At 47.1% G+C, this 22,205-nt stretch overlaps 1 protein-coding gene across 1 annotated transcript; it reads left to right on the top strand.

The window, feature by feature from the left end:
- The first annotated feature begins 658 nt into the window (after positions 1 to 658).
- Positions 659 to 21,901, top strand: LOC141152983 (uncharacterized). Its single transcript, XM_073637681.1, has 2 exons — positions 659 to 836; positions 19,952 to 21,901. Exons 1-2 carry the CDS (start codon positions 659 to 661, stop codon positions 21,400 to 21,402), a joined length of 1,629 nt encoding a protein of 542 aa, XP_073493782.1. The 3' UTR covers positions 21,403 to 21,901.
- Positions 21,902 to 22,205: the final 304 nt, after the last annotated feature.

Here is a 22,205-nt window from a genome sequence, read left to right on the forward strand (position 1 = left end):
GTTTTGATTCACAGAATTGATTGGGCGGTAAGGATGACCTCACAGCGCGATTTTTCCATGTCAACTATGGTGACACCAATTTTTGTGTGTGTTTTGGAATTTTTAGAATATATTTTACTGGTTAAATATTCAGAACTTCCCCCGAGACCCATAACTTTATTTTCCATTATCGGCGCTGTGTAAGGGCTTCTCTTCTTGACCTTTTTATTGTTACCATTTTGGGGTACCTGTTACTTGTGGGGGGTTTTTATTACTCCATTTTAGGGGAGGTGGTTTTTTTTGTTTTTTTTATGGCCTTTACTGTGTGGGATAAATCCTTACGTGGCAATGCCAAATATGTGTTGTTATTTTTTTTAATTCTCATTTTGGGGACAATGAAAAACTAATCGTGACTTGAACCTGCTATCCTATAAATACTGGGCTTTATAAAATAAATAAATAAATAAATAAACCTTGGTGGCAAAGATGGGGGTCTTTTGCAAGTTCCCTGCAGTCATTATTGCAACCCATTGTTGCGACCCTGTAATCAAGTGACTTATTGGCCGGAGAATAAGACACTCAACCACTTAACTGGCACTGCCAGGGTGTTGGCATTGAAGGGGCTAAATGACAGCAATCGGAGCTCTCTCCATAAATGCGCACCTGGCATTCTCCATGTATGGACACCAGAAGTCAGGAAGGGGTTAAAGAGTCTTATCACATGATTACAGAATGCACAGAATGGGATGTTGGAGCCTCAAAGGCTCAACGAGAGCAAAATGTCAGGCGGTTCCTCTTCATGGGGTCTGATCAGAGCGATACAAGTGGGATGGTTCATGTAGGTGTTGGCCCTGCAGGTACGTTGGGCAGACCAAGAGTGATAATAATAAGTTTGTCTCCCTTAAAGGGTGTTTGTTCAGAAGAATATGTATTACGGGAGCTTTTCTGAGGAATCTGAACAGACCATCTCTCCTTGGCTCCTTGTGTGTATCAGTAAGCTTCATTGACCCCAGTGCCTTCTGTCTATTGTCCTTTCATGTTACCTATTAATAGGCACTAACCACTGTTTGCCGAGTGCACCCCACTAAATCGTTTATTCTGGGCACTGTGACTTCATCTGTTAGCTGTTGATGTACCCTTTTTTTCCTGTTTCAAAGACAATCACAAAACTTTCCATGTACTTGCTGCCTATTTTAGTGTTTTATATTGAGCTGGATGTTGAAATTTATCTCCATTTAAAGAAGACTAAAAATGCAGTAACTCGTCTTTTAATAGGAGGACGACAGGTTCTCTCCTCTTAGAGTGATCCCCGAAGATGCCGTCCTGGATGGAGGCCATGTCCCTCATTGTGACATCATGAGCTCTCAAAATACAATTACTGGTAAAAGGTAACCGTCCTTCACCCAATCTCTATATGGTGAATTAGGAGAGAAGAAACTGATTGTCACGGGTTTATCATAACAGAGACGGGCCAGAAGACCGCGGTGTCTGATTTCACGTACTCCAGCACTAATTAGAAGCACTTCATCATCATATTAAACAGTGCAGGTTTCTTCTGGCAGTGCAGGGATTAGTCTGGTCCATTGAGAGCTTCCCTACTTGGATGATTTCAGCTGTTCAGTGTTGACCACTCCCTGTCGCTATATATACTCGCCTCTGGCAGCCTAGGATTGCCAGAGTTAGTTTTATACTGCTTGGTTCAGGAGCTGGAGATGTTTGTTGAGGAGGCATTTGGAGTGTTCATCTAAAAGGCTGTTGCTTGGTGATTATACTGTGTGCATATCCTCATCCTCTCCTATTTGGTTTTTTGCTTCACTTTACATCCCAGTATTCCACTCTATTGTTTGTGAGTGCATGTTGTGTGTTCACATACACTACTACTACTACTCGCCACTTCACTGGGTGGAGGAGGGGACAGATTAGGGCTGATTCAGGAGCTCAGCAAGGCTCATGGCCCCAGCGTCTTCACCATTAGAAGTAATCCAGGGAGCAGGGATAACTAGGGCGCCCCTAACTAAATGCTAAAACTGACCTGCCATTATGAGTCTCCAAGTCAGTACGAGTTCATAGATACCAAACATGTATAGGTTATTTTTTACTTAAGTAAAGGAAAAAAAATCCCCCCCCCCAAAAAAAAGAGGGTGCAATTTTCCGAGACCTGTAGCATCTCCATCTTTCAGGATCTGGGGCCAAGTGAGGGCTTATTTTTTGCGCGCTAAGCTGATGTTTTTATTGATACCATTTTTGTGTACATACGATGTTTTGATTGCCCGTTATTGCATTATCTTGCAATGTTGCATCGTCCAAAAAAACTTAATTCTGCCGTTTTGATTTATTTTTCTCATTATGCCGTTTACTGATCGGATTAATTATTTTTATATATTGATAGATCGGTGATTCTGAACTCAGCAATACCAAATATGTATATATTTTTTTTAATTGTTTTATTTTAAAGGGGGCGAGATGGTGGATGAACTTTTTGATTTATTTTATATATTTAAAAAAATTTTTTTTTTTTTACTTTACACGTTTCAATAGTCTCCATGGGAGATCATCTGTGTGCAGGGGTTCTCCTGCAAATCATGTGACGGGGGCGCCGATGGGCGGAGCTAATGACGTACCACTGGTTTGCGCAAGTTAAATGCCGCTGTCAGAGATTGACAGTGGCAGTTAACTAATTAACAGCCGCAGGTGGATCATGATTTCCCCTGCGGCTTTTAGGGGCACATGACAGCTGATCAGATCAGCTATCGTGCCGGAAAAGGTGCTGGCTCAGCGCAGAACACCACTATTGAACACAGAGCAGTGTGAAAAGGTTATTGGTTGGATAGCAGATAATGCTTCCACTCACTTAGCCACCACCACTACCCTGTCTTCCACACGGTCAAGTCTCTAGCCGTGAGTCTGGACCGCATATTCCTCACCCTGATCCTCCTTCCTCCCACCATGCCGAGTGCCCAGAAACTACTGATCCCACACTTGGACACTCCGAAGAACTGTTCACTTTTCCATTTATAGATTCGGGCCTCTCGCCCGGTCCACTTGAAGCGGGGCAAGAGGACATCGCATATAGCGATGCCCAAATATTTGAGCAGCCACAGTCATATGAAGGTTGCGGTGGGAAAGTGTCACAAGAGGTGGACGATGATGAGACCCAATTGCCAGAAAGTCAGGAGGAGGACCAAGGTGCAGAAGTGGAAGACGAGGTGGTGGATGATATAGTAACTGACCCAACCTGGCAGGTGGACATTCAGAGCGAGAACAGCAGCACACAGTGGGAGGGAGGCAGAGCACCCCAACAGGCAGGAAGAAGCAGTTTGGTGGCCGCAGACAGAAGGCGGGCGACCGTTCCCCGTAACACCAACATGACTTAAGTTGCCAGTACAACTGTTAGGTCTTCCCGAGTCTGGTTGTTTTTTAAAGACTCTGCACATAACCCCAAAAAGGCCATTTGCACCTCCTGCCAGGCCAGTATCAGCAGGGGTAGCAAAACTAGCAGCCTGACCACCACCAGCACATGGCAGCAAAGCACCCAACTTTGTGGGCCGAAGCCCATGGTCCAGGAACAGTGTCTGTGGGTGACACCACTGCTTCTTCCGCTGTTGTGCGTGCAAGCCAATCCTCTGTCCATAGTGCATGCGAAGATGCCTCCTGCCCTGCACACTCTCAACTAGCACCATCAGCAAGCACGTCCTTGTCCCAGCACAGTGTTCAGTTGTCCATACCCCAGTCCTTGGAACGCAAGTGCAAATACGCAGCCAACGCCTCACAGGCCACACTACTAAAATCCCACATTTTGCGACTGCTTGTGCTCGAAATGTTGCCTTTTAGGCTCGTGGAGACGGAAGCTTTCCGCAACCTGAAGGCGGCGGCCGTCCCTCAGTACTCTGTCCCCAGTCGCCACTATTCCTCCCGATGTGCCGTCCCCGCATTACACAAACACATGTATCCACAACATTAGCTGTGCCCTCAACAATGCTGTTACAGGGAAAGTCCACCTAACCACGGACACGTGGACAAGTGCTTGTGGGCAGGGACGGTACATCTCGCTGATGGCACACTGGGTTAACATAGTGGAAGCAGGACCCAGTCGAACCTTGGGACGGAACACATCCGACGCCGAGGATTGCGTACTCTAGGTCAATCAGGGTTGCCCCCACATTCTACAGCTCCTGCACCTCCTCCTCCTCTTCTTCAGCCTCCATCTCCAAAATGACCACATCAGTCACAAGCTGGAAGCACTGCCTCGGCCAAGTGGCAACAGGCTGTGCTGAAGCTAATATGCTTAGGTAACAAACTGCACAATGCTGAAGAGTTGTGGACAGCTCTGAAAGAGCAGGCAGATCTGTGGCTGACACCACTGAACCTACAGCCAGGCATGGTCGTGTGTGACAATGGCCGGAAACTGGTGACGGCTCTGAGGCGAGGCGAGCTCACACACATACCATGCCTGGCCCATGTGCTTAACATCGTGGTTCAGCGGTTTCTCAAAACCTACCCGGAGCTGCCGGATCTTCTTGTTAAAGTATGCTGCCTGTGTGCCCATTTTAGAATGTCAGCTACAGCTTCCGCCACCCTTGCCTTGCTTCAGCAGCTTTTGCAGCTTCCAGCTCACCGACTGGTGTGTGATGTCCCCACGCATTTGAACTCTACACTGCAGGTGTTGAGAAGGATTTGTGAGCAGCACAGGGCAGTTGTTGAGTACCAGCTTCAAAACTCCTGCCGCTATTCAGGCCAGCCTCCACACATAAGACCTCAGGAGTGGACATGGATGTCAGACATACAGTATGTACCATCCTCCATAACTTTGAGGACTCCACCAAGATGGTGAGCGGCGATGACACCATAATTAGCATCACCATCCCGCTTCTCTGTCTTCTGAAACGCTCTCTGCTCACAATCAAAGAGGATGCATTGCAGGCGGAGCACGATGAGATGGAGCAAGGAACCATACAGGATGATTAGACACAGCCTCATCTCATCCCAACGTGGATTAGGTGACAATAAGGAGAATGAGGAACAGGAGCTAGTTTCATGCGCTATAGACGGTACTACCTGCACAACTGTCATACCGTCTGTTCAGCGTGGATAGCCTGAGGACAGGGAGGAGGAGGAGAGCATGGTCAGTCGTCCTCTTGGTGAGGACACGGAAGTCTTGCCTGTTACCAGTCTGGCACGCATGGCTGAGTTTATGTTACACTGCCTTTCCCGTGACCCTCGCGTTCTCAAAATTTTGGGTGACAGTCATTACTGGTTGGTGACACTTCTAGACCCACACTACAAGGAGAACTTTATATCTCTTATTCCTGAGGTGGACAGGTCTACAAAAATGGGGCAGTACCAGAAAGCCTTTGTTACGGAACTATTAAAAAAAAAATTCCATCTGAAAACGCTTGCGGCAGAGGTCACAGTTCGTTTGACAACCAAGGAGTACAGCTGAGAGAGACACAACTCCAATTCAACAGAGGCCGGGGAACACTGTCAAAGTTCTGGGAGAGTTTTCCCAGCCCCTCCCATCGCATAGGTCCTGAGGCGCGGGGTACTCTCACAAGGAGTGCAAAGTTTGGGAATATGCTGAGGGAGTACTTTGCCGACCGTACCAACATCTTCCGTGATTCCTCTGTGCCTTATAATTATTGGGTATCCAAACTGGACACGTGGAATGAACTGGCTCTCTACGCCTTGGAGGTCCTGGCCTGCCCTTCCGCTAGCATTTTATGAGAGCGGGTTTTTAGTGCCGCTGGTGGAATTATAACTGACAAGCGCATCCGACTGTCAACTGAAAATGCTGACAGGCTGACTCTTATAAAAATGAACAAGGGCTGGATTCGGCCAGACTTCTCAACACCACCGAATGATAGCAGCGTAACATAAACTCAAATCCAGTGTCTTTTTTTTGGGAGGTGTATTCCCATGCACCTTTTCACATATGCTTCCTGATTTTGGCTATTTGCTCTTGTCCTCCTCCTTCTCCTCATCCTCCACCACCAGGGTGACCGTGGTCCGTGATGCTACACCCACATAAGTTTTTTAAAGGGTGTTTATGATGTCCTTAAAAAAAAATCTTTATACAGTATGTTCATGTGTACCCCCCAGGGGTAAATGTTTGTCAACCCATACATTTAGTGCATAGGCATTACAAGTATAGGAGACCCGCTCCTTTCTAATGGGAACATTTTTTTATGAGGCCCTCCTCCACGTCTTTTCCAAGGTGCATTGGAGTGCCTCCCAATTTTTAGCAGCCCTTGCATAGACCAACACTATGGGAGACCCACTGCCTAATAATGGGATCATTTTTTCATGAGGCCCTCTACGTCTCTTCCAAGGGGCATTGGAGTGCCTCCCAATTTTTTTTTTTCAGCCCTTGCATTCACTGCATAGGCAAACACAATGGGAGACCCACTTCCTAATAATGGGAACATTGTTTTCAGGAGGCCCTCTGACCTCCACGTCTCTTCCAAGGGGCATTGGAGTGCCTTCAAATTTTTGGCAATAATAACCGGCATGTGATAGTGTGTGTGTCTCCGGTCCGGTGATGGCGCAGCTGCTCCTGTACAGAAAGTCCGTCTGTGCACCTATGAATATGGATGTAGGAGGACCAAAACACAGATCTCAGTTGGAGGCAAGCGGAGGACACCAGGTAGATGACAATACATGACAGATGTTTAGTCACTTTTCTGTCCTAGGGTGGAGGGCTGCTTTAACATAAACGAGATCACGAGCTCGTATGTACAAACTGATGCAATACATCCGGCCGCATAGCCTCCCTCCAGCGTATAACATCCAGCCCCTTTACTCATATCGCCTCCAACAGCAACTGACAGGTAAATGGAGCCTGGAAGGGCATCCTTAAAGTGTTGATATGTGCAAAACAGGTGTAGCAACTCACTTGAGATAATCGGTAAAGCTAAAAACTGTGAATTGCCTACAAAAGGGAAAGTGTGCTGAAAAAAGGAAAAATCCCAGAGTGAGTAAAATAAACCACAAAATATAGAATAAATCTGCTGCCAACTTCCTAAAAGAAGAAAGTAGATACAGCAGTGAGATAAACTTTGACTGCAATTTTTCTGATTGGCTTTAAAGTACCACAGAAAGTTTATTTTGGATGTTTAGACAATCACCTGCAGGAAATGCCAGCAGGGAAAAAAGAATATAAAGCCGCACCCAAAAGGTGATAGGGCAGGCAAATGAAAACACCTGTGTTATCTTAAACAGACTGCAGCCAGAATAACAAAACTTAAACACTCGGAGAAGAGGTTAAAGGATTCTAACCCAGGAGCATGACATTACCTCCCTCCCCTCTTCTAAGATGGGCCACTGGGCCCGCAGAGATCTCCAACCTCTGACGCCACTGACAGAATTCCCTCACTAGGTGACCCGCATAAATATCTTCTGCATCAACCCAGGAATTATTCCCTGGATTGAAATCTTTCCATTTAATGCGATGTTGCTGTCGACGTCTGACACGAATGGAACCCAACACTCGTTCCTCCACATACCTTTGTCCTCCTTCAAATCAACCTCATTAGGCAAAAGAAACCCTGTTGGAATTTGGTGAGAGGCTTTAGACCTGGCATTAACTCTGCAATTACGGACATTCTCATCAACATCCTTTTGAACACTTCGCCACGAAAAGGACCTGGAAACTGCTCTCCAGGTATCGGAGGAACTAAGATGTCCAGCCAACAGAGAGTCGTGTACTTTATTAAGAAATTTGGAGCGAAGCGAGGACGGCACAAAAAGCTTGTCATGTGGCAAGCCCTCTGGTACACCAGTCTAAGCTTCCACAATGTGCTGCCTGAGATCAATCCCCAGAGCGCCACCACCACCCCATCACTAAGAATTTTGACTAGATCTTCGGCCCTCAACTCCGGAACTAATCTACGCGATAACGCATCAGCCTTAACGTTCTTAGTACCAGGGAGATATGTCACAGAGAAATCAAACCGAGTGAAAAAGAGAACCCACGCAGCCTGTCTAGCAATCAAGCACTTAGCGGCGCCAACATACAGTCATTTTTTGTTATCAGTAAAGACGGTTACTTTATGCCTAGCTCCCTCCAATCAATGCCTCCACTCCTCAAAAGCAGCCATCTTAGCAGCCACAAGTACCAAATCACCTAGATCATAGTTGGACTCTGCTTGTATTTCCAAGAAAAAAAAAAAAGAACAATGATTTAAGTAACCATTCCTCTTTTGTGAAAAAACAGCACCCATTCTCATGGAAGAAGCGTCTACCTCAACTGCAAAAGGGAAATCGACATTGGGTTGACTGAGCTCAGGAGCTTTAGGACAGGCTGTCGTGAGAGCAGCAAAAGCATCAACAGCCTCCGGAGCCTGTCAGGGACTTTTGGGTGGGTCCAGAAGCAGAGCAGCTCCTCAGAGGGCAGGTGCCGTCTGTGTTGTGTAGCTGACGTCTGCCTCCAGCAGCAGTGATCAGTATGGCTGCAGATTGCTGCTTTTAAAGAGAACCTATCAGGTCCCCCGTGCCCCCAGAACCACCAGCAGTTGGGTCTCCATATATAAACTCCCTGCCTAACAGCCTCTTTATTACATTACACATATAAACAGATCTTTATAAAAAATATTTCTAATGTCCTTTTATGATGTGTAAATTAAGCGTTTGACTATTCAACGAGGCGTTAAGTGTCCCAAGACTAGTCGGCCCACTTAGCATATGTTAGCACACCCCTGTGCACTAGGCTGAGCACTTACATCAGGTTTCCGGGTTTGCCTATAATGAGGCAGATGGAAGCAGTGTGGACGCCGTCTGGTCTTTGATCCAGTGGTGTCCATTTTTTTAAGCGCAGTCGACCATAGTTTTGTGCACCTCTGAAAAGACTTACACCGCTGAACAGAGTCCAGAGTAACTCTGCTGCCTCATTATAGTGAATGGATCCCTCGGGGGCTTCATCTGAATCACGACGCTTTGAGATTTAGATGGAAACTCCGATATAAGTGCTCAGTGTAGAGCACAGGATAAATGTCATCCAAAATGTTATGTAAAATGTTCCCAATAAAAGCATCAACTCAATCCACAAAAAAGCCCCCACTCAGAACCGTCATCTGTTATCGGAAATATAGGGGGCTTCCACATTACTGGTAACACAAAGGCTCAGGAAAAGTGCTATGATTCCTCGCCCCCTAAAAGAAACCAGCGAATTCTGCACTCACAAATCAAAATGCCGCCCTCCCTTCTAAGCCCCACAGTGTGCCTAAACCACATTTAGCATCCATATGTTTGGCATCTCTGTAGTGATGAGAGCCTATTTTACAGGGTGTGTGTCTCCAGAAGCACGAGCTGGGCACAATATATGGACACTACAATGTATTGGGCACTACAATGTATTGGGCACTACAGTGGCAGATTTGCAATTTTAACTCAGCAACCTCCACTACTACTTTGTTTATAGAAAACACTCATGGAGTCAAAATCGTCACTACACCTGTAGATAACCCAGAGGGGTGCAATTTACAAAATGTGGTCACTTCAGTCACTTAGGGGCTCTGTGTGGGGAGTCCGCAAACTATTCTAGGAAAATCTGTGCTCCAAGAGTCAAATAGCGCTTCATCCCTCCCGGGTCTTGCCGTGTGGCCACATTCAACAGACATTGCAGGACAAATTTTGGTGACATGTTTACCCATTTCCCAGTGTGAAAATGTAAAATCTGGGGCTAAAACAATTTTTTTGTGTAAAATTGTAATTCTTTTTTCTTTACTGCCCAGTGGTATAAAATTCATATAACATTTTTGTGGATTTTTTTTTCAAAGTTATAAAAATTCTGTGAACCACCTGTGGGTTACTTTGCTCACCACACCCCTTGACAAATTCCTTTAGGGGTGTAGTTTCCAAAATGGGGTCACTTCTGTGGGGTTTCTACTGTTTTGGCACATCTGAGGCTCGGCCAATGTGACAGTATTTCTCAATCTATTCAAGACAAAATTGTACTCCAAAAAAGTCAAATACCGCGCCTTTCCTTCCGAGCCCTGATATGAGACCAAACAGTAGTTTCCGACCACATGTGAGGTATCGTTGTAGCAGGAGAAATTGCACAACAAATCTGTTACCATTGTGAAAATGAAAAAATTGAGTCTAAAGCAACATTTTTGTGGAAAATTTTTCATTTTTTGTTTTTGTTTTCACTTTGTTTTAATTCCTGGGAAGTACCAGAAGGGTTAACAAACATCCTAAATGTGGTTTTAAATACATTGAAAGGTGCAGTTTTTATAAAGGGGGTCACTTTTGGGTGTTTTGTGACATATAGACCCCAAAAGTCACTTCAAACGTGAAGTGATCTCTAACAAAATATGTTTATAAATTTTGTTGGAAAAATAAAAAATTGCTGCTAAACTTTTAATCCTTTTACATTTCTATGTATTATAGCGAGTAGTGGGGTTAAAAAGAAAAGGGGGTTAATGTTTTAAAAATATATATATACAACCCCTGGCAATCACCGGGCTCGGAGGATGTTCATTCAGTTGTTTAATGTTGTTGAAAAAAAGCAGATCACAGACATGGCACAAAACTAAAGTGATTAAAAATGTGGTACTCAGTAAGGGTAATTTTTTTCAGACAAAGCAGGGGGAAAAAAATGTGGAATCATGAAAAACAAACACACAATAGAACACTCCTCCAATACATCACTAGTATTTTGTTGCACCACCTCTGGCTTTAATAACAGCTTGCAGTCTCTGAGGCATGGACTTAATGAGTGACAAACAGTACTCTTCATCAATCTGGCTCTACCTTTCTCTGATTGCTGTTGCCAGATCAGCTTTGCAGGTTGGAGCCTTGTCATGGACCATTTTCTTCAACTTCCACCAAAGATTTTCAATTGGATTGGGATCCGGACTATTTGCAGGCCATGACATTGACCGCATGTGTCTTCTTTCAAGGAATGTTTTCACAGTTTTTGCTCTATGGCAGGATGCATTATCATCTTGAAAAATGATGTCATCATCCCCAAACATCTTTTCAATTGATGGGATAAGAAAACTGTCCAAAATATCAATATAAACTTGGGCATTTATTGAAGATGTAATGACAGCCATCTCCCCAGTGCCTTTACCTGACATGCAGCCCCATATCATCAATGACTGTGGAAATTTGCATGTTCTCTTCATGCAGTCATCTTTATAAATCTCATTGGAACGGCACCAAACAAAAGTTCCATCATCATCACCTTGCCCAATGCAGATTCCCGATTCATCACTGAATATGACTTTCATCCAGTCATCCACAGTCCACCATTGCTGTTCCTTAGCCCATTGTAACCTTGTTTTTTTCTGTTTAGGTGTTAATGATGGCTTATGTTTAGCTTTTCTGTATATAAATCCCATTTCCTTTAGGCGGTTTCTTACAGTTCGGTCACAGACATTGACTCCAGTTTCCTCCCATTCGTTCCTCATTTGTTTTGTTGTGCATTTCCTGTTTTGGTGACATGTTGCTTTAAGTTTCCGGTCTTGACGCTTTGATGTCTTCCTTGGTCTACCAGTATGTTTGCCTTTAACAACCTTCCCATGTTGTTTGTATTTGGTCCATATTTTAGACACAGCTGACTGTGAACAACCAACATCTTTTGCAACATTGCATGACGATTTACCTTAAGAGCTTTATAATCCTCTCCTTTCTTTCAATCGACATCTCTCATGTTGGATTCATGTCAGTCCACTTGGTGCAACAGCTCTCCAAGGTGTGATCACTCCTTTTTAGATGCAGACTAACGAGCAGATCTAATTTGATGCGGGTGTTAGTTTTGGAAATGAAAATTTACAGGGTGATTCCATAATTTTTTCCTCAGAATTGAGTGATTCCATAATTTTTTCCCTCTGCTTGGTCTGAAAAAAAATTACCCTTACTGAGTATCACATTTTTAATCTTGATTTCTTTTAGTGTTTCTTAAAGCCCTAAAGTTGCCATTTGAAATGACTTTAGTTTTGTGCCATGTCTGTGATCTGCTTTTTTTCAACAACATTAAACAACTGAATAAACATCCTCCGAGCCCGGTGATTCCATAATTTTTGCCAGGGGTTGTATATATATAATATTCCTGAATTGAATCAAGACAGTGCAAATATGCCTGTAAGTGGTATAAGAACAGCACAGTGCCAAACAATAGGACATGTCACTTGCACCTAATACACCACAACTAAAACTAGGTCATACATCAGGGCAAAGAGGCACAAAGAGGCACAAAAACCACAAGGTGCATCACAGTAGTACTTTGAGCCAACGGCAGCAGGCTCAATCATACATTGCACCACAGTGGCATAGAGGGTACCATAATAACACCAAAAAAACATTAAAGCAAAGCAACGGTACCAAACCATTCCAAATGATTTTTGATTCAACATATATCGTGTAAAGGGAACGCTCTCACCCAAGGTATTGTGGATGTGAACATGTTTCAGGTATTTTCTCTAGGTATGCTGGATGAGCCCAGATCGACCGAGGAAAATTCCAGTGTTTCTCCCAAAAATTCTCACTGTCCTTGTGTAAAGGGTCTGGGAGGTGGAACCTCTGAGCAACTATACAAAGGGGCAGTCCTTGTAAGGAAGCGGGTGACTCCCAGGGAAGGCGGGCAAGCAGTCACGGCTAGTGACAGGGACAGTCTCTGGGTAAGAGGGCAGGAGGTCACGGCAAGTGACGGGGACAGTCTCTCGACAGGCGGGTGGTCACAGCAAGTGACGGGGACAGTCTCTTGACAGACGGGTGGTCACGGCAAGTGACGGCTAAGCCTCCAGGTAGGCTAGCAGGCAGGTAGCAGGTGGACGCTCCCAGGTGAGCGGGCTAGAGTCTCTGGACAGACAGGTGATCACAGCAAGTGATGGCTGAGCCTCCAGGTAGGCTAGCAGGCAGGTAGCAGGTGGATGCTCCCAGATGAGCGGGCGAGAGTCTCTGGACAGGCAGGTGATCACAGCAAGTGACAGCAGAGCCTCCAGGTAGGCTAACAGGCAGGTAGCAGATGGACGCTCCCAGGTGAGCGGGCAAGAGTCTCTGGACAGGCAGATGGTCACAGCAAGTGACGGCAGAGCCTCCAGGTAGGCTAACTGGCAGGTAGCAGACGGACGCTCCCAGGTGAGCGGGCAAGAGTCTCTGGACGGGCAGATGGTCACAGCACGTGACGGCAGAGCCTACAGGTAGGCTAGCAAGCAGGTAGCAGGTGAGCGCTCCCAGGTGAGCGGGTAAGAGTCTCTGGACGGGCAGATGGTCACAGCACGTGACGGCAGAGCCTACAGGTAGGCTAGCGGGCAGGTAGCAGGTGAGCGCTCCCAGGTGAGCGGGCAGACGGATCCATAGACAGACTGGCAGGGCTGGTAGGCAGACTGTCGGACCGCAGGAATGTCAGCAGATAGACACGTATCAGGCAGGTATCAAACAGGAAACTGGCAGGTAACTGGCAGGTATCTGGTAACGGGACCTGAGGGCTGAAGCAGAGTGAAAGGCTATGCTACAACATTGCTCAGGCACCTCCATTTTGGAGGAGGTGCTTTATATATGGAGAGGTCCTCCGGCCATTGGCCGGGGACTCCTTAGGACGGCGCGCGCGGCCCCTTTAAGAGAGGGGGAGCGCGTGCGCCCTAAGCACAGTGGCCGGGAAGGAGCGCGCGCTGCCAGCAGAGCGGGAGGAAGACGCCGGGCGCGGAGCGGAGAGGTGAGGGGAATAGCGTCCCTGCCTAGCAGGAGGCAGGGACGCCGACGCTACAGTACCCCCCCTTTTAGGCCCCCCCTTTTTTAGGCCAGACAGAAATTTATCAAGGATGAGAGGGGCATGGATGTTCTCCCGGGGCTCCCACGTTCTCTCCTCAGGACCAAACCCCTTCCAATCTACTAGAAAAAAGGTCTTTCCTCTTACCCTTTTGGTGGCCAGAATGTTCTCTACCACAAAATCGTTTTCAGCAGAAACCGGAGCAGGGGGCGTACCTGTAGACTTGGAAAAAGAGTTAAGTACCACGACTTTGAGGAGAGATACATGGAAGGAGTTAGGGATCCGCAAGTTGGCCGGGAGTTTCAATTTATAGGCCACCAGGTTGTTCTGTTTGATAACCTCCAGTGGGCCGATGAACCGAGGCCCTAACTTGTAGGAAGGAACCTTGAGCCGGACATACTTCGACGAGAGCCAGACTTTATCTCCAGGACGGAATTGTGGAGGATCCAGGCGTTTTTTGTCAGCGTGTTTTTTCATCCGCTCAGATGACTGAAGGAGTGCGGATCGGGTGCTCTCCCAAATGGAGGAAAATTTGCTAACGAGAGATTCCGCAGCCAGATTGTCCACCGAGGTGGAGACGGGAAATGGGATCCGAGGATGCTGACCGAAGACTACAAAAAACGGGGATTTGGAGGAAGATTCGCTCTCGTGGTTATTGTAAGAGAATTCGGCCCATGGTAGGAAAACCACCGAGTCTGAATGGTGGGCATTAACGAAGTGCCGGAGGTAACGGGTCAGGATCTGATTGATCCGCTCCACTTGACCATTGGACTGTGGGTGGTAAGCAGAGGAGAAGTCCAGGGTGACGTCTAGCAGCTTACATGTGGCTCTCCAGAAGCGTGAGGTGAACTGAACCCCACGATCCGACACGATGTGGAGGGGCAGGCCATGGAGACGGAAGATGTGGCGGATAAAGTCTTTAGCCAGCTCGGGTGCAGACGGGAGGCCCGGCAGGGGAATGAAGTGAGCCATCTTGGAAAAGCGGTCAGCGACCACCCAAATGACCGTACAACCGGCAGAGACAGGGAGATTTGTTATAAAGTCCATAGCTATATGCTGCCAGGGGGCAGCAGGTACTGGAAGAGGAAGGAGGCGACCGGCTGGCAGGTGTCTCGGAACCTTGTTGCGGGCGCAGGACACACAGGCTGAAACAAAGTCTATTACGTCCTTGTGCAGGGTAGGCCACCAGTAGTGTCGGGTAATAAGCTGGAGGGTCTTTTTCTGACCAGCGTGGCCAGCTAGCTTAGACGAGTGACCCCAGTGTAGGATCCTCTCCCGATCAGGTACAGTTACGAACGTCTTACCAGGAGGGAGACGATTTAGATTCACGGGGGCCACCTGCATTACTCTGGCGGGATCAATGATATGTTTAGGTTCCTCCTCGAGATCAGACACCAGGAAGGATCGGGACAAGGTGTCAGCTTTGATGTTTTTGTCAGCCGGGCGAAAATGAAGAACGAAATCAAAGCGAGCAAAAAACAAGGACCACCGGGCTTGGCGCGGGTTAAGTCTCTGGGTACTCTGGAGGTAAGCCAAGTTCTTGTGGTCCGTGTAAATTATTACCGGGTGAAGAGCCCCCTCGAGCAGGTAACGCCACTCCTCCAGTGCCAGCTTAATGGCCAATAACTCTCGGTCTCCTATAGAATAGTTGCGCTCAGAAGAGGAGAAGAGTTTGGAGAAGAAGCCGCAAGTTACCATTCTTCCGGAAGGCGACTTTTGGGTAAGTACCGCTCCGGCTCCAGAGGAGGAGGCGTCAACTTCCAGGAAGAATTGTTTGTTGCCGCCCGGACGATGCAGCACTGGGGCGGAAGAGAAAGCCTGTTTTAAGGAAAGAAAGGCTTTCTCTGCTTCGGGCGGCCATTCTCTGGGATTAGTACCCTTACGGGTGAGCGCAGAGATTGGGGCAGTCCGGGAAGAGAAGTGCGGTATGAAGAGGCGGTAGTAGTTGGCGAAGCCCAGGAACCGCTGAATAGCCTTCAACCCCTCTGGTCGAGGCCACTTCTGGATGGCAGACAGTTTCTCAGGATCCATTCGTAGGCCGGTCTGAGAGATTATGTAGCCCAAAAACGGAAGCGAGGTCTGCTCAAAGAGGCACTTCTCATATTTAGCGTAGAGGTGGTTCTGCCTGAGCCTGAGCAGGACCTGACGAACATCCCTCCGGTGAGTGAGAAGATCCGGAGAGAAGACCAAGATGTCGTCCAGGTACACCACTACGCAGGAGTAGAGAAGGTCCCGGAAGATGTCATTGACCAACTCTTGAAAGACGGCGGGAGCGTTACAGAGACCGAAGGGCATTACCAGGTATTCATAGTGGCCGTCCCAGGTGTTGAATGCCGTCTTCCATTCATCCCCCTGACGGATACGGACCAGGTTATAGGCCCCACGGAGGTCCAGCTTGGTGAAGATTCTAGCCCCCCTCAGACGGTCAAATAATTCCGGAATGAGCGGAAGGGGGTATTTATTCTTCGCCGTGATCTGGTTAAGGCCTCTATAGTCTATACAGGGATGGAGTGAGCCGTCCTTATTTTTAACGAAGAAGAAGCCTGCTCCCGCCGGGGAGGTAGATTTCCGGATAAATCCCCGGGCCAGATTCGCCTCAATATATTCAGACATGGACCGGGTCTCAGCAGCGGACAAAGGGTAAATACGCCCACGGGGAGGAGTAGCGCCGGGTATCAGGTCGATTGGGCAGTCGTATGGTCTATGAGGGGGTAATGTCTCTGCCTCCTTTTTATTAAAGACGTCCGCATAAGACCAATAGAGAACCGGAAGTCCAGGTAGATTGGCTGGGGTAGGAGAAGGACGGACAGGATGGACGGGAACTAAACAAGTTTTATGGCAGTCCTGTCCCCAGCGAAGGACTTTTCCGGTCTGCCAATCAAGCACGGGTGCATGTTTCTGAAGCCAAGGTAGGCCTAGCAAGAGGGCGTGAGAGAGTCCAGGCAGAACATGAAAGAAGATGTTCTCAGAGTGCAGCATTCCCACCTGCAGAGTTATGGATTCGGTGATGAGTTGGATGGGACGTGGTAAGAGGCCCCCATCCACGGCAGCGACAGATAAGGGTACAGCCAGAGGTTTGGTGGGAATGCGGTATTTCTCTACCAGGGACTGAGAAATGAGATTTCCGGCAGCTCCAGAGTCAAGTTGGGCTAGTTCAAAATAACGGTTCTCCCCGCAGATGATGGAGACCGACAGCAACAGAGATGGAGAGGGTTTACTCTTGTCTAGGACGACCTCTCTGAGCGATCCTAGACACAGGCTTTTCCTGACCTCTCTGGGCAGGAACGGATCCGGTGCTCCTTACTGCCACAGTAGAAGCAGCTCCCCTCGGCTCGGCGTAACTCTTAACTGGTTTTGACCATCTTGGTCTGGTTGACCTGCATAGGCTCGGGTGAGTGCGCCTGGGGAGTAGCGGGAGAAGTGACGGGTTTCTGAAAGGTAGGGGCTAGACGTGGAAACCTCCTCTCATGGGTGACCTCTTTGGTGCGCTCCTGGAACCGGATGTCACTCTGGGTGACAAGAGTTATTAAGTCGTCGAGAGTGGTAGGAATGTCCCGACCGGCGAGTTCATCTTTAATACGGCCGGACCGACCCTCCCAAAAGACAGACACCAGGGCGTCGTTATCCCAGGCCAGCTCCGAAGCAAGGGTACGGAACCGTATGGCATATTGACCCACGGTGAGATTTCCTTGATGGAGGCGTAGCAGAGATGATGCGGATGAGGTCTTCCGTCCTGGTTCGTCGAAGACTTTCCGTAAAGCCGTAAGAAAGGCTGGCAGGTTGGACACCTGGGAGTCTCCTCTCTCCCATAGAGGATTTAGCCAAGCCAGTGCCTCCCCCGTGAGATGGGACATGATGAAGGCTACTTTGGCTCGGTCGGTGGAAAACTGGTGTGCCAACAGTTCGAAGTGCAGAGTGCACTGGTTAATGAAGCCCCGGGCCTGGCAGGGATCTCCGCCAAAACGAGGAGGGGTGGAGAGGCGGGGACCGGGAAGAGATGCCATAGTGTTGATGGGCAGCGGCGATGCCGGGGAAGTAAGTGTGCGAGTGGAGGCCGCTCCCGATGAGGTAGTCAATGTGTCCAGGCGGGAGTTAACACTACGCAGGTGACTCAGGATGGACTCCTGTTGGGACCTCTGACGGGAAAGTTCATGACATAGGTCCGAGAGTGAGGGAGCTTGGGTGCCACCGGGTTCCATGGCCCGAGCAAACTGTAAAGGGTCTGGGAGGTGGAACCTCTGAGCAACTATACAAAGGGGCAGTCCTTGTAAGGAAGCGGGAGACTCCCAGGGAAGGCGGGCAGGCAGTCACGGCTAGTGACGGGGACAGTCTCTGGGTAAGAGGGCAGGAGGTCACGGCAAGTGACGGGAACAGTCTCTCGACAGGCGGGTGGTCACGGCAAGTGACGGGGACAGTCTCTTGACAGACGGGTGGTCACGGCAAGTGACGGCTAAGCCTCCAGGTAGGCTAGCAGGCAGGTAGCAGGTGGACGCTCCCAGGTGAGCGGGCAAGAGTCTCTGGACAGACAGGTGGTCACAGCAAGTGACGGCTGAGCCTCCAGGTAGGCTAGCAGGCAGGTAGCAGGTGGATGCTCCCAGATGAGCGGGCGAGAGTCTCTGGACAGGCAGGTGATCACAGCAAGTGACGGCAGAGCCTCCAGGTAGGCTAACAGGCAGGTAGCAGATGGACGCTCCCAGGTGAGCGGGCAAGAGTCTCTGGACAGGCAGGTGATCACAGCAAGTGACGGCAGAGCCTCCAGGTAGGCTAACAGGCAGGTAGCAGATGGACGCTCCCAGGTGAGTGGGCAAGAGTCTCTGGACTGGCAGGTGGTCACAGCAAGTGACGGCAGAGCCTCCAGGTAGGCTAACAGGCAGGTAGCAGACGGACGCTCCCAGGTGAGCGGGCGAGAGTCTCTGGACGGGCAGATGGTCACAGCACATGACGGCAGAGCCTCCAGGTAGGCTAGCAAGCAGGTAGCAGGTGAGCGCTCCCAGGTGAGCGGGTAAGAGTCTCTGGACGGGCAGGTGGTCACAGCACTTGACAGCAGAGCCTCCAGGTAGGCTAGCGGGCAGGTAGCAGGTGAGCGCTCCCAGGTGAGCGGGCAGACGGATCCATAGACAGACTGGCAGGGCTGGTAGGCAGACTGTCGGACCGCAGGAATGTCAGCAGATAGACACGTATCAGGCAGGTATCAAACAGGAAACTGGCAGGTATCTGGTAACGGGACCTGAGGGCTGAAGCAGAGTGAAAGGCTATGCTACAACATTGCTCGGGCACCTCCATTTTGGAGGAGGTGCCTTATATATGGAGAGGTCCTCCGGCCATTGGCCGGGGACTCCTTAGGACGGCGCACGCGGCCCCTTTAAGAGAGGGGGAGCGCGCGCGCCCTAAGCACAGTGGCCGGGAAGGAGCGCGCGCTGCCAGCAGAGCGGGAGGAAGACCCCGGGCACGGAGCGGAGAGGTGAGGGGAACAGAATAACAAGGTGTAGCGTCGGCGTCCCTGCCTCCTGCTAGGCAGGGACGCCGACGCTACACCTTGTTATTCTGACGAGCAGTTTATTAGACTCAGCCTCCGCTGTGATCTTGTAATCTGTTGAACATTGCAGAGCCTGAGGCCAGTAGTAATTCTCCGGTTGGCAAAGCAACTCCTCGACATGCCAGGATCACGTTGCGGGGAAACAATGGGCTGATAGATGAGCCACTCTCTCGCTCTGTCAAGCCTGTAATTAGGATTTACCCTCTTAATGTATCTTCAGTTCTATTTCAGTCTCCTTCTAAGATTTCCTATCATGCCCCTAGGTGTGCTGTGGATATGATTACGGTGGCTGGAGCTTGACTATTCCTGGATGTAGGGCCGCCTTTGTGTCTCGTCAATCTCATTTGTATATGGTGCTGAAATATTAAAACTCCATTTTTAATTGTGTGGACAGTTTTCTGCACGAAGAGCATGATAGGAAACTTGCTACAAGAGTTAAATGGCAGTGGTGGTACATTAAGGGGGTAAATCCTGATGACAGGTTCCCTTGAAGAACTGTCTATTTGCTGTCTAATCTCTGCCACCCCTGACTTGTGCCAATGTCACCAGTTTATAAGTGTTATTCACTTTACCCGTCATTGTGTTAATGTTATGGCATGTAGTTGTCCTCCTTATTACCGGTACTTTCACTGACGAGGGTCTTCATTGTGAGCTCCATAAAATACATTTAGAAATCCTTTTTAATTTGTAGAAAAAAATCACATCTAATTTATCTTTCATCCTTATAGGAAATCCTTGTGAGAATAACGGTTCATCACTAAATTGTAAAAAAGAAGATATCAGGAAGCACTCTAATGGAGAAAACCTCATCACCCTTCCTGCTCCTCCTGGACTTCACAGCACTTCACCTTCTTATAATCCTCCTAATCATGAGGAATCATCTCCTGAGCAATCTCACATTGTTACCACAATTCCAGGTGACACAGTGGATACAAGATTTCAGTGTGACAAGCAATTTACTAAAAGCTCAGATTTTTTAACACCAAGAAAATACAAAGGAGAAAAGCCATACTCCTGTCCAGAATGTGGGAAATTCTTTCCATATAAATCAAAATTAGTTACACATGAGAGAGTTCACAAAGGAGAAAAAACATATTCATGTTTGGAATGTGAGAAATCCTACGCAGATAAAGGGAATCTTATTAAACATCAGAGAATTCACACAGGAGAGAAGCCGTATTCATGTTCAGAATGTGGGAAATGCTTTACAGATAAAGGGAATCTTATTACACATCAGAGAATTCACACAGGAGAGAAGCCATATTCATGTTCAGAATGTGAGAAATGCTTTGGATATAAAGGGAATCTTATTACACATCAGAGAATTTACACAAGAGAGAAGCCGTATTCATGCTCACACTGTGAGAAATGCTTTACAGATAAAGCAAATCTTGTGAAACATGAGAGAAGTCACACAGGAGAGAAGCCGTATTCATGTTCAGAATGTGGGAAATCTTTTAAGCATCAAACAAGTTATGATACACATTATAGAATTCACACTGGAGAGAAGCCTTATTCATGTTCACTGTGTGGAAAATGTTTTACACAGAAATCAACTTTTGTTTTACATAAGAGAATTCACACAGGAGAAAAGCCGTATTCATGTCCAGAGTGTGGGAAGTCCTTCACAGATAAAGGATATCTTGGTATACATCAGAGAATTCATACAGGAGAGAAGCCATATTCATGTTCAGAATGTGAGAAATGTTTTGAAAGGAAATCAGATCTTAATACACATAAAAGAACTCACACAGGGGAGAAACCGTATTTATGTTTACAGTGTGGAAGGTGCTTTGCAGAAAAATGTAATCTGCTTAAACATCGGAGAATTCACACAGGAGAAAAGCCGTGTTCATGTTTGGAATGTGGGAAGTCCTTCACAAATAATGGGGGTCTTATTAGACATCAGAAAATTCATACAGGAGAGAAGCCATATTCATGTTCAGAATGTGAGAAATGTTTTAGAAATAAATCACAACTGGTCAAACATCATAGAGTTCACACCGGGGAGAAACCATTTTCATGTTTACTCTGTGGGAAAGGCTTTACAGAAAAATTAGGTCTTGTGAGACACAAGAAAAGTCACACAGCAGAGAAACCGTATTCATGTCCAGAATGTGGGAAATCTTTTAAATATAAATCAGTTTTTACTATACATGAGAGAAGTCACACTGGATAGAAGCCATATTCATGTTCACTGTGTGGGAAATGTTTTAAACCAAAATCACATTTAGTTTTACATGAGAAAATTCACATACAAGGAAAACCATTTTCATGTTCAATATGTGGAAAGTCCTTCACTGATAAAAGGAATTTTATTAGACATCAGGAGAGACACCATATTCATGTTCAGAATGTGGGAAATACTTTTTAAATAAATCAAGTCTTATTACAAATGAGAGAAGTAACGGGAGAGAAGCCGTATTCATGTTCAGTATCTGGGAAATCATTTATAAATACATCAAATCTTGTTATGCATGAGAGGAGTCATACAGCAAAGAAACAGAAATTATGTTTATTGCATTTATAAATTGTAAGAAATGGTGCTCAGTATAAATGAGTACACCCTCCTTTGATAAGTAAGATTTTAATATCTCACTGAACACAAAAATAATTTCCAAAATGTTGCCAACACAGTTTCATAGAACATTTTTTTTAATCAATAACAATATGAAAGTAACATTACTAATATAACTTTCATTACAAAATCTTCAGTTTTACTCAAATTAGTTAATGCAAAAATGAGTACACCCCACATCAAAAACTGACTACTACATCTATCATTTTGTATGCCCTCCATGATTTTAGGAACAGTACCAATTCTTAGGCATGGAATGAACAAGTTAGTGACATAATACTCCATCTATCTTTCTTCTCTTCTTCAAGATCGAGCTCTTAGATCCTGGATGCTGGATGGAGCGATGACAACTTGTCTCTTCAGAATTCCCCATAGGTGTTTGGTTGGGTTCAGATCAGGAGACA

This window comes from Phyllobates terribilis, unplaced genomic scaffold, assembly GCF_046119375.1.
Source record: "Phyllobates terribilis strain yellow unplaced genomic scaffold, ASM4611937v1 Scaffold_1__5_contigs__length_1240528914, whole genome shotgun sequence".
In the NCBI taxonomy this organism is placed as follows: Eukaryota; Metazoa; Chordata; class Amphibia; order Anura; family Dendrobatidae; genus Phyllobates; species Phyllobates terribilis.